Below are 12,688 nucleotides of genomic sequence, written 5' to 3'. Positions count from 1 at the left end.
TTGTATTATGCAACCTTACTAGATACATTTATTCTAGTAGCTTTTTTATAGGTAGAGATAGTTATGATGTCTGCAGATAAAAATATTTTTACTTCTTCCTTTCCAATCTGATGTTTGTCTTATTTTCTTTTTTCTTATTTATTGCACTGGGTAGAATCTCCAGTACAATTTGAATAGAAATTATGAAAGTGGATGTTTTTATCTTGTTCTCAGTCTTAAGGGAAAAGTATTCAGTCTTTGACCATTGAGTATATTTTGAGTTGTTTTTTTTGTTGTTGTTGTTCATGATCCCTCTGTTCCTAGTTTACTGAGAGTTTTTAATCAGAAATGAATGTTGCATTTTGTCAAATGATTTTCTCTGTTTATCGAGAGGATCTTTTAAAAAAATTGTTAATATGATGAATTACATTGATTGATTTTAAATTATTGTATTAAATAATGATTGACTTTTAAATGTTAAATCAACCTTGCATTCCCAGGATAAACCTCATTTGGTTTTGAAGTATTAACCTTTTAATATATTGTTGAATTGATTTGCTAAATTCACGTTTCAAATTTTTGCATTTATGTTCATGAGGGGTGTTGGTATAGAGTTTTCTTGTAATGTTTTTCTTAAGTTTTTAAACCACAGTTTCACTTTAAGGGCTATTCATATTATCTGTCACTTCTTGAGTGAGCTCTTCTAGTAATTTTGTGTCTTTAATGAAATTTGTCAATGAACTATTTTTGCTTTTACTTCACTTTTATTTTCACAGGGTGTAGAAATTTAGATTGACAGTTATTTTTTCCATACTTTTAGGATGTCATTTCACTATTGACTGTATTACATTGTTTCTGACCAGAGTCTGCTGTTATTCTTAACCTTTGTTCTACGAAATGTGTGATTTTATTTTTATATACTTTTAAGATTCTTTTCCCTTTATTACTGGTTTTAAGAAATTTGGTTGCGATGAATCCTACATGTTTCTTGTACTTGAGTCTTTTAAGCTTCTTGAATCTGTGGATTTATAGTTTTCATCAACTTTAGAAAAAAAAAGTTGCCATTGTTTCTTCAAATATTTTTTTCTGTCTTCCCCCTCTCTTCTCTTCTTCAAGTAGGTATATATTAGAGTGTTTAAACTTATGCTATCTAATGCTCTGTTCACTTTTTCTTTCAGCTTCCCCCAACCCCCATGTTTCTGTTTCGATAATTTCTATTGTTATGTCTTTAAGTTCACTTTTCAATGTCTAATCTGTTCTTAATCTCATCCAATGTATTTTTATGTCTAGAAGTTAAACTTGCATTTTTATTTACATTTTCCATGTCTTTTTATATATCCTCAGTCTTTCCCCTAACTTTTGAACATATCAAGTATAATTATATAAATGTTTTAATATCCTTGTCTACTAATTCTGTCATGTGTATCATTTCTGATTTGTTTCATTTTATTCATTTTTTTAATGGGTCATTTTAAAATTCTTTTTGTGTGTCTAGTAATTTTTTTACCAGATGCTTAAAATTGTGAGTTTTACCTTGTCAGGTGCTTTAGATGTATTTGTATCCCTTTATGTATTCCTGAACTTAATTCTCCAACACAGTTATGTTAGTTGGAAAGTGATCCTTTCATTGCTTGTTTTAAAACTTTTTAGGTGAGACTCAAGCAGCCCGTAGCATAGGGTTAATTTTGCCCCGCTAGTAAAGCACTGTAACCAATACCCTTTGTACTAAACAAGATTTTACCACTTTGGTTGGTGAGAAAAGGAACTGTGTGTCAGCACCAGAGATTGTTCTGCCTATGGCTTTTAGATGGATCTTTACTGAGCCTTAGATAGTGTACTCACGTGCATGTGCCAGACAGTACTGTACTGAAGTCTTGGGAACAGGGGGCACTCTTAAAAGTCTCAGGAGTTCCCTCTCTGTAACTCTCACCTCTCCATGCAGCTATCTTCTCTCTCATATAATGCGCTGTTAGAGTAAGCCTCATTGGCTTTCCCACATTCTTATATCTATCTCTTCAACTCAGACTGGGCTCTGTTTGACTTCTCCTTCTCCACACAGTAATCCAGAAACTCTCCAGGCAGTAAGATGGGGTGACAATCTTAGGGCTTATCTTGGTGGAGTTTTCTTTCTTCCTCCCTCCCTCCTTCCCTCCCTCCCTCCTTCCCTCCCTCCCTTCCTTCCTTCCTTCCTTCCTTCCTCTCTCTTTCTCTCTCTCCTCCTCCCCCTTCTCTCCGCCCTCTCTTCCCCCCTCTCCCCCCCCTCTTTCCCCCCCTCTCTCTCCCCCTCTCTCTCCCTCCCCTTTCTTTCTTTCTCTCCCTCTTTCTCTCTCTCTAGCCCTCCCTCCCTTCCCTTCTCTTCCCTTCCCTTCCCCTCCCCCTTCCCTTCCCCTCCCCCTCCCCCTTTCTTTCCTTCCTTCTTTCCCTCCCTCCCTCCCTCCCTCCTTTCCTTTCCTTTCCTTCCTTTCCTTCCTTTCCTTCCTTTCCTTCCTTCCCTTCCTTCCTGTGCCACCTTTTTGTCCATTACTTCATGTGTATTTTTTTCCCCTGGTGTTTTGGTTGTTTATATTGGGAAGTTATATCTGGTCTATATTTTTCCATCAGGGCTGAAAACAGAGGTTCCTTCTCTTTCATTTTTGATTTACGATGAACTGTATTAAAAGATGACAGTTGGGCTGCTTCATTATTGTAGATTACTTTTGAATTTTATTAAATAGTAAAACATTAATGTTAAATTTCTTATAGGTACTTTTATAGAAATGAAAATATATGTCTCTTTTAAATCGGTAGAGCAAACAGTTTATCTAGAAATAAAATATAGTGTAGTTAAGTTTATATATTTATCAATTCTTAGTTTGCACTCAGCATGTTTTATATTTTGGTATGATTTTTAAAATATAAAGATTTTAGTAAGATATAGAAATAATACAAGAAAATGGTGTTACTAACCAGTTTGTTTTTGTCTATCCCAAAGATAAATATAAACGGAGGTTTATCTGATAATGTGTGTTAATCAAAATAATGTTAATCTTTTACATCACTGTTGTATGCTACTCACTGGGTGAGCTATTCTCTGCACACTCTTTGATTCAATGAGTAGCATACAACAGTGATGTAAAAAGGTAGACATTTGCCAGCCAATGGCTTGTTTTTCACTTTTATCATATAGACATCTAAAACTTTGATGTAATATTTTTCCTATTAATTTTTTCTACTATTTTTGTCTAAAGGAAAAGTTATTCCTTGTATCAAAGTCAAGAAGATGTTATTTTCTTCTAAGATTTTTAAAGTTTTGTTTTTGAGATTCCTTTTCTCTAAAACTGGAAACTTTCCTTGTAATATTTAGCAAAGATAATTGCATGTTTGGATTTTATTTTCTAATTTATATGAGCAAGATAAATATTGCCTGATAATTCCTTTGCTGGGATATTTAGATGGAATATTTTTTAAATGTCTTTAGATTCTTAGATTAATGGTACTAAATGTTACTTTCCTTTCCCAGATTAGAAATCATTTTTCAATACCACTTTATGTTTATGGAGCGGACACCTTATTGGGAACGGCTTCACCTGGAAGTGAATTTAACATACCATTAGCATCTTACCGGTGATTTTTTTCTTTATCCTTTTGTTTGCCCTAAGGTCTCTTACAGACTTTTTAGTTTCTGATTTAGTAGTGATATCTATCTTTAAGTTATCAAACCATGATCAAATTTATCTTGTTAATATCTCATCTAACTTATTTAAGTTTTGGCACTCTTAGAAGATTTTTTTAAAGAAATATTATTTAACTTAATGTATATAATGTATATCCTATAAATTATCTATGCTTTCACTAGTAAATATAAATTACATGCTTGCAATATAACTATTATGGCCATAGTCATATATATTTATGATTTTTAAAAAATTTCTAACTGAGCAAGATTGGTGGCTTCTAGATTTATTTACACTATTATGAAGTGATTTTTACTTTTCTAGGGTTTTATGATAGAATATTTTAGAAATTTCTTTAGAAAATGTAAAATATTTTTTCTTTTAATCTACATATTTATCTATTAATTGTTCATTGATAGAATTGTAATGTAAATAGAGATAGTTGATCCTTCAACAACATGTGGGTTAGAGGTGCTGACGCCCACGCAGTCAAAAATACACATTTGGTTGTCCCTCAGTATCCATAGAGGATTGTTTCCAGGACCCACTGCAGATACCAGAATCCTTGGGTGCTCAAGTCCCATAGTCAGTCCTCCATACCTCTATTTCCACATCCATGGATTCAACCAACTGCTGGTCATCAAGTACTTTATTTGCTGAAAAATGTCTGCTTATGAATGGACCCGTATAGTTCAAACCCGTGTTGTTCAAGGGTCAGCTGTATAGTACATCAGTCTTAAATATTTAAAGTAATTAGATTAAATTTGATATAAAATCTTAAAAAAATTTGATATAAAATCTTTTATGTATTAAGAAAGGACTATTAAAATTGTAACAGTACTAATGATGGACTAGTCTCTTAATCATAGGCTTAATATTACAAACAAGTATTATTATTATTCAGGATATTTAATCTGGAATTGAAGATAATCTCTTTTAGGGAGATTAAACTCTCTTGGAGAATAAAAACTTCCTCAGAATAAGCATCATAGTTTGTTAAGTACCATTTCAAAACACACTGTAGACATGGACCTTTAGACCTATGCTACAGAAGGATGGAGGCAAAATTACAAGCAGTCCTAAAATATCCCTTACCTCTATTTATTCTGCCCCATACGTAGGGGTTCAAGATTGGGTCCCTAATGCTTAGAAGACAGCCTAGCAGTTTTAGGCACATATTTTCAGAGAGTAGACCTGCTCACTTTAATGAGTGTTTTATTGCCTAGACCTTCTAACCCTAATGAGTTTTATCGCTTAGTTCAGACTTGCTGAGGGAAAGAGTTATATTGTCTAGAGAACAACCACAAAATAGTTGTTTATAGTATCTGACCTTGTTCTAGAGAGGATTTGTTGTGGGTTATAAGACTAGATTAAAAAGTAGCATGTAAGATATGTTAAAAGTTTCTGTGAGGAAATCCATTTTGTCCTTGGATAATAAAAGTTAATGGCATTCTGCTTTATTTTTAATAAATATTACTATATATTTTGTGATTCTGTCCATAGAAGAGAAAAGTTAGGTCATTAGAGTATCTTTACACTTTTTTGTTCAAGGCTAAATATTTGTTACATCGAAGTTAATCTATCTTAATTAGAGTTATTAATGACTGACTAGCTTGGATTTCATATTAGATATTCTTCTAATCTAATGCTTAGATATAGATACTCTTATATTTAAGATGTGAGGTCTTAAATTAACAAATGGGTATCATTCTGTAGATTTTAAGTATACTTATTCTTAAATTTAATTCATTTAACAAGTATTTACCAAGTGTTTTGTTGTGTGGAAGGCACTACTGTAGGATACCAAGAGGAATTGGCATGGCTATTCCCCTTGAGAGACTGATATATAAGTACAGAAAGTAGAAAACAATGGGTTGTTGAGAATCACAGAAAAAGTTATAGTTGCAGAAAACTATGAAAAGGAAAGAAGGGATTAATGATTAACTCCTGAGAGACGTACATGAATTATAGTTAAAATATAATAATGTGGAGATGAGTGGGGAAGGGCAATCTTAAATGGAAGGAATTGTATAACAAAGATAAGGAGGCATGAATGCATAGGACTTGTACAGGTCTATAAAAGACTAGGGGTTTGACTGGAATGTAGTGTGCATGTTGGAATATGAAATTTGAAAGGTTAAGTCCACATTGGGATAGTTGCTCGCTCATTGTCTTGCCCCCATTTATATAAATTTTATCTTCATCTTTAATATCATCTATTTCTTTCTTCCTCTCTCAGAACATTTGGTGTTCTTCTGTTTTAAGACCATTTACTGCATCAGCTCTTCTCACTCAAAACCTCTTGCCATTGATCATCTGTCTCTCATGTTTTCTCTTCATTCATTTCTTAAACTTTCCTTTAACCTTGCATATTTCTCTAGTTCAGCTCTACCCTTCAGAAAGAAAGCTTTTGGGGGAAATTGTGACCTCTGGAAAACACTCTGCAGCCAGTCTAGAAAGAGTTAACCACACTCTTCATGCCCTTAGTCTGCAGTGTACATCTGGTGGTTTTTTTATTTTTTTTTTTTGGTACCTATCACAGTGCAGTAGTTATCTTTTAACATTACATTTCCCATGTGATTGGTATCTCCTTAAGAGTAAAGAATGACTTACTCATTTGTGCATTTTCAGTTTTACCTTCTCATTGGTAAATAATAGTCCAATAAATGTCTTGATGGAAAAAAAATGAAAATTACAGAGAGAATGTAGAAGTAAAATAGGCTAAATCTGATAACTGATTTGACAGGTAACTATATCTATGTGTGTAAGGGGGGAATAAGGAAGAGTTAATATTATTTTATAGTCCAGAGTGCCAATAGCTGGAAGTTCCTGAAAAAAGGACACACAGAGAAGTGGGTGTGGAGGGTTCAGAGTTCAATCTAGCAATTTAAGGCACCATCCGACATCATTACAGTAATACGTAGTAGATATTTAAAATTTTGGGGACTAGGGCTTAAGAAAACAATCACAGCTAGAGATAGTATTGACAGTTGTCACACAGTAAAGGATAGTGTCACAATCATAGGTAATTAGTTTTACAAATATAAAAATACTTAAGTGTTTATACTTGGACACACCTTAGGTTTAAAAAAATTATTAAACCCAAAGTACAATTTGCAATGTAAACAAAGAATGTGATTTTTAAATATAAGGATTAATCATACGTGACACCTAATAATTTTATTACTGTCTTCTTAAAACCACTTCTGCAACTATGCCCAACATTTCTGTAAAGCTAAGTATCTATTGAAAGCTTTCATTTGATTAACCTTGAAAAGCTGGTGATTAATTTTTCGGTAGAAATATATTTTTGCTTCACAAACTCAATCATGGTATGTACTTGGGACCACATATCCAGGAAAGCCAACTTCTTTAAGTTAAGTGTATACGTCACAGCTGTATGTGTGTTTTTTGCATATATGACCTGTATGATTATGTATTTTCTGAGAGAAACCAGTTATTATCTTGTAAACATACTTTTAAGACAGCAAGTTTGTAAGAAAAATATTCTTCTCTTAGAAGCCAAATAACTTGATTGGTTTCCAGAAAGTTAAGATGGAAATTGGTATCTGTATGTCTATCTTACCTACCTCTAAGAAGAATGTGAAAATATAGAAATTTATTACAGTAGTATGGAGGGAGATAATTTCATTGTTCTGAAGCTGTAATCAAACAATTAAACATATATTTTCTTTTAAAGCATTTTAAAGTGTATTGTTTAATCTTTTATGTAGATCACTCCTTTCCCTGAAGCCAGAAGATGAGGACTATCAAATGTGTGAAGGAATTGATTTTGAAGAAATTATAAAAAATGATGGCACTTTTCTCAAGAAGAAATGTAGATCTATAAACCCTTCCAAGAAGCCATTTATCATTAATATTGTCCCAGAAAAAGATAATTTGACATCTGTGCCAGTGTATTCAGAAGATAGTTGGGACTTACCATATATAATGCATTTGTGGCCACCTATTCTACTCCGAAATCTTCTTCCTTACAAAATTGCTTATTATATAGAGGTATTCTGGAATTTTTTAATGCCCTCCTGCCTTTGATTTTGTAGTTTTAGTTATTTAAAGTTATGAACAATAAAACGATGTTTTAAAATTCTAATAAAAATTATAGTACTGGTGAATAGACAGTACAGATATTCTTCAAATGGAAAAGAAATGTTTCAATCATGTTATATGAAAGAAGATTAAAAAAAATTTTTTTTCCACTGATTTACCTTAGAAATCTGGTTACTAAGTTGAATATAATTCATATGCACAAATATGATATGCCATTTTAAAAATCATTTATGAAAGTAATAGATATTCCTGTAGAAAATTTTAGAAAATAGAGATTATTAATATTGTCTATAATCACATATTCTGAAGGTAGCACTTCTGATGAAGTTATTTCAGTTCTAAAATATATATTTTTCAATCTTTTCCATGCATGTATATTTCATGTATGTTTAAAAGATGGATACTAACTTTTCAAACATGTATGAGAATTAGTATTAAAATAATAGTACTAGACTTAAAACTTGCTACATTATATTATTCTTGTGCTAATTTTCTAGAAGGATTTTATGCCCTATAAAGATGCTTTTTCTTTTAAATACTCTTTGTTTTAAGATATTACATCTGATTCCTTCCTGTTGCTATAACAGGAATCTCTCCATCTTAGGATTTTAAGTAAATATTCCATTTGCCGTTGCTTGTCAAATATAAGAAAGTAGTTCTTCATTGTAGTATATTACTCGTTTTATTGCAGTCTGTTAATTATTAATTATTGCGATTTACTATATGTTTACACTTTTCTGTTAAATTTTTTTTCCGGAGTGGGGGAGTGAACACATCTATGTTTTAAGAATATCTGTTTTCCATATGGTTGACAGATAACATAGTGGTTAAGAATTTACACTTTGCTGTCAGATAGATTTGAGATTGAATCCTACCTCTATCACTAACTAGCGCTATGTCTTTAGGTAAGCTACATTATCTTTCTAAATCATTTGTCCTAGCCTATAAAAGGGAGATAGTAATAAAACTTTCATGATTGGGATATGGGGAAAATCAAATCAAATAATGTTTATAAAGGACTTAGCACAGTGCCTGACAGGCACATGGTTCCCATTTATTTACCTCTCTAGCACCACCAGCACTACTCTTCTATTTTGTGGAACATGTCAAGTATTGATAGCTTACATTGTTTTTGCTTTAAGTAATTTAAAATCTTAAGGTGAAGAGATTCCTATGTTATAACAGGAGGGAACCAGATTAGAGTTGCTGGATAAACAGGTGAAATACCCAGATGGACTGTCTATCTATGTTGTATTTTAATAGAACTTTTAACTTGATGCTTTTAGGGATCACATTCTGTTTGGTAGTTTCCAAAGGATATGATCACTTTTTAGAAAGACAGTTTAGCTGCGGTGTGGAGAAGGGCTTAGAGGAGACAAGAGCAGTTAGGAGACTCTTAAAGGGAGAGGTCACAGTGACATGAACTAAGGTAATGCAAGTGTGGGTGGAGAGAAATGAACAGTTTTGAGAGCTACGTAAGATGCAGTATAAACAGTGATTGGAAATGGGTTATGAGAGTTTGTTAAAAATCAAAAATTGGAGTTAGTAGGGATTGCTTATTTTGGATTACGTACATTTTTCATTATTTTGTAGTTTTCACAACTAAAATCACTGGTGGATAAGATTTTTGTTTTACTAATTATAGTGTTTTATAATCTTCATTAGTGCCAGCAGAATTCCACACTATATTATTTAATTTTATTTTCACAATAGTCCTTTGAAGTAGATCATTTAGACCATTTTACAAATACAGTAACTCAAATCTCAATTTATAGAAATTTACACAGTTGACAGAGTTAGAACTTGAACCTAAGTCTTCTTTTTCTGACAGAGAGATTTCAGAATCATTTGTATAGCATTTGGAATCATTAAATAGAATATTTTGGCGTATTATTCTGAAACATTAAAAATTTACTGTATTTTTTTTTTATTATAGGGCATTGAACATAGAGTTTTTACTCTACATGAAGGCCATTCAGCCCAGATTTGTACTGTACAGTTGGATAAAGCCAGGCTGCATTTAAAATTACTTGACTATCTTAATCATGATTGGAAAAGTGAATATCATATGAAACCTAATCAACAAGATATTAGTTTCATCAGTTTTACTTGTGTTACAGAAATAGAAAAGACTGATTTAGATATTGCTATCCATGTGACTTATAATACTGGCCAGACAGTTATGGCATTTCATAGTCCTTACTGGATGGTCAATAAAACTGGTCGAATGTTACAGTATAAAGCAGATGGAATTCATCGAAAGCATCCACCTAATTATAAAAAGCCAGTTCTCTTTTCTTTTCAGCCAAAGCACTTTTTTAATAACAATAAGGTATGTGAAGTTTTTTTGACTTTCATTCTTTATCTACTTATCACTCCTTTTTGTGTGTTTAGAAGAATAAAATATTATGAAATAGGTAGAAATAACATTTGTGAAATATTTGAGGTTAAAAAGATTAGAATTTAGTCTTGGGAAGGGTTTAGTGCATTAACAGTATAATATTAGTTTAGGCTAAAAAGCAAAAAATATATCAACTTAGGTAGGAATTTTTAAAGGTACCTAAATACTAATATATTTGAAATATTTTTTTCTAGGTTCAGCTTATGGTAACTGATAGTGAATTGTCAGATCAGTTTTCAATTGATACTGTTGGTAGTCATGGAGCTGTTAAATGTAAGGGCCTGAAAATGGAATATCAAGTGAGTTCATTTTTTTTAAGCTCTACTGAGTACTTAATTTTTATAAGGATGTTATGATAATGGAATAGTTTTTGAAATGTTGCTATTTTTTTTCCCTGTAGGTTGGTGTCACTATAGATCTTAGCAGTTTTAACATTACCAGAATTGTCACATTTACACCCTTTTTTTTGCTTAAAAACAAAAGTAAATATCGTATATCAGTGGCTGAAGAGGGAAGTGATAAATGGCTCTCTCTTGATTTGGAGCAGGTGGGTAGATGAATTTCAAAAAGGTACCTCTTTAGATTTTCATTTTTCCTTGAAGTTTGCTACATGAAATCACTATGTAATGTTTTAACTCTCCACCCCCACCTCCCAATTTTGTTTCAGTTCCATGAACATTTGAGTATTTATTTGTATCAGAATAAACCAAGTAAATAATTTAATTATTAAAATCCGAACATTGTCATCTAGGAATGCGTTGCTTGATAAGAGAGGTAGACATTTAATAATTACTAACCAAATGTCGTTAAATACGGCAGTAGAAGACTGGGTAAAGTATAAATGCAGCAAAGAGAAAGAAATTATTTATTCTCTTTAGGAAGCTGTTAGAGATGCCTTTATAGGGTAGGTTAAGCTAATTATTTTAGGAAGACAGTAGTGCCTTAGGAATGAAATTTTGATTCTACTCTATCTGTAGCTATTAGGTCTCTGGGTAAGAGCTTTCTGAAAGACTTCCTGAGGTTAATAGAATACTTCCGAAGAAATTTTATTTTAAGTATGTTAGGATTATTAGAGAAGTGTTTGCTATTTTTATTCATTATGCCTTTTTGCTTTGAAACCATCTTTCTGGAATCATTATTCTTGACGTACATCCTTTGGCATTCCTTTAGAGCTGATTTGGAGGTAAATACCATCAGTTTGTGTTATCCATAAAAGTTTTAATCATCACCTTTCTTTTATGATACTTTTTCTTGATAATCAATTCTATTTTTTTTTCAACATGTTGTAGCATTTATTATATTCTGGCTTCCGTTTTTGTTGAAAATTCTGCTGTGATTCTGTCATTTCTCTGGAGGTTATCTTTCCTTTTTCTCTAGCTGCCTTCACGGTCTTCTCTCTGTCTTTTATGTTCTGCAGTCATACTACTGTTTGTCTGCACGTGGGTTCCTTTGATATATCCTGCTTGAGATACTTTATTCCTAGACCTGTGAATTAATATATTTCATACCTTCTGTAAAATTTGCAGCTATTGTCTCTTTAAATACTACCTCTCCTCTGTTCGTCCATTTCCTCTTTCTGGGTCTTTAATCAGATTTGTTCTAGACCTTCATATTCTTTCTTCCATATATCTTATTATCTTTTTTATATTTTCTATCTGTATAACTCTTTGCTTCATTCTGGATAAATTCTACATATATATTTTTCATAGATTTTCACTTTTACTATATATATTATACAGTATATATATATATGCTATTTGAGCCTTCAACTGAGTTTTTTATTTGAATAATTATATTTCTCATTTCTAGCAGTTGTACCTTTTTTCATGTTTGCCTGTTCATTCATTCTTTCAACAATATTTATTGTGTACTCCTTATGTGCCTTGTGATACATCTTTTAACAAAACCACAAGTACCTGTCCTTGTGTAGTTTACATTTCAGTGGGAGTGTGGGGAAATCATTAAATGGATAATACCATAGTCAACTAGTAAAATACATAGTATGTTTAAAGGTGACAGATCTAATAGGGAAAAAGGAAATAAGACAGGCTAAGAGGTGTTAAGAGTTCTAATGAGCAAGAAGTGGGCTATAATTTTACATAAGGTGGTCAAGGATAGGACTTACTGAGGTCACATTTGAACAAACTTGGAGAAAATGTGAGAGGTACGCTTGTCAAGAGTTCAGCTGAGTTGGAGCTGAGCTGCCAGGTACAGGAATAGCTGATAAAGACAACAAGCCAAAATGAAAGTAACACTCAGGACTTTAATCACTTACTGCAATAGTATAAGTAAGAGGCTAAACTGAAGAAAGCACCACCTCCCCTTGTACCATTTTTCCTATGGAACAACATTAGTTAGGGGTGAGGTGGATCAGTGAGGGTAGTGTCATTGTCAGGGGAGCCCTGAACAAATAGCTCTTACTGTTTTGTGGATCTGGGGGTGGCAGAAACAAAGGGGAAGGGCTAGGAATGGGAAAGTACTGAGCACCGAGTCAGAGTAGAGAAAAAGCATCTTCAAGTTCCGCCTCTCTCCTTGATAAAGAGGTCCTGCAGAGGTTCCTGAGGAAGGCCTCTGCCAAAGGCCCTGA

At 32.6% G+C, this 12,688-nt stretch overlaps 1 protein-coding gene across 2 annotated transcripts in view; it reads left to right on the top strand.

Moving 5' to 3' along the window:
* VPS13A (vacuolar protein sorting 13 homolog A) overlaps positions 1 to 12,688 on the top strand; it is a 270,364-nt gene that overhangs the window by 188,960 nt on the left and 68,716 nt on the right. For both annotated transcript variants that reach the window (XM_061200327.1, XM_061200328.1), the window contains exons 46-50: positions 3,479 to 3,582; positions 7,367 to 7,649; positions 9,637 to 10,032; positions 10,296 to 10,400; positions 10,502 to 10,648. In XM_061200327.1, coding sequence (XP_061056310.1) covers positions 3,479 to 3,582; positions 7,367 to 7,649; positions 9,637 to 10,032; positions 10,296 to 10,400; positions 10,502 to 10,648 — 1,035 coding nt within the window. The remainder of the gene's footprint in view (positions 1 to 3,478; positions 3,583 to 7,366; positions 7,650 to 9,636; positions 10,033 to 10,295; positions 10,401 to 10,501; positions 10,649 to 12,688) is intronic.

Source organism: Eubalaena glacialis, chromosome 9 (assembly GCF_028564815.1).
Source record: "Eubalaena glacialis isolate mEubGla1 chromosome 9, mEubGla1.1.hap2.+ XY, whole genome shotgun sequence".
In the NCBI taxonomy this organism is placed as follows: domain Eukaryota; kingdom Metazoa; phylum Chordata; class Mammalia; order Artiodactyla; family Balaenidae; genus Eubalaena; species Eubalaena glacialis.
This window is presented reverse-complemented; position numbering and strand designations above follow the sequence as displayed.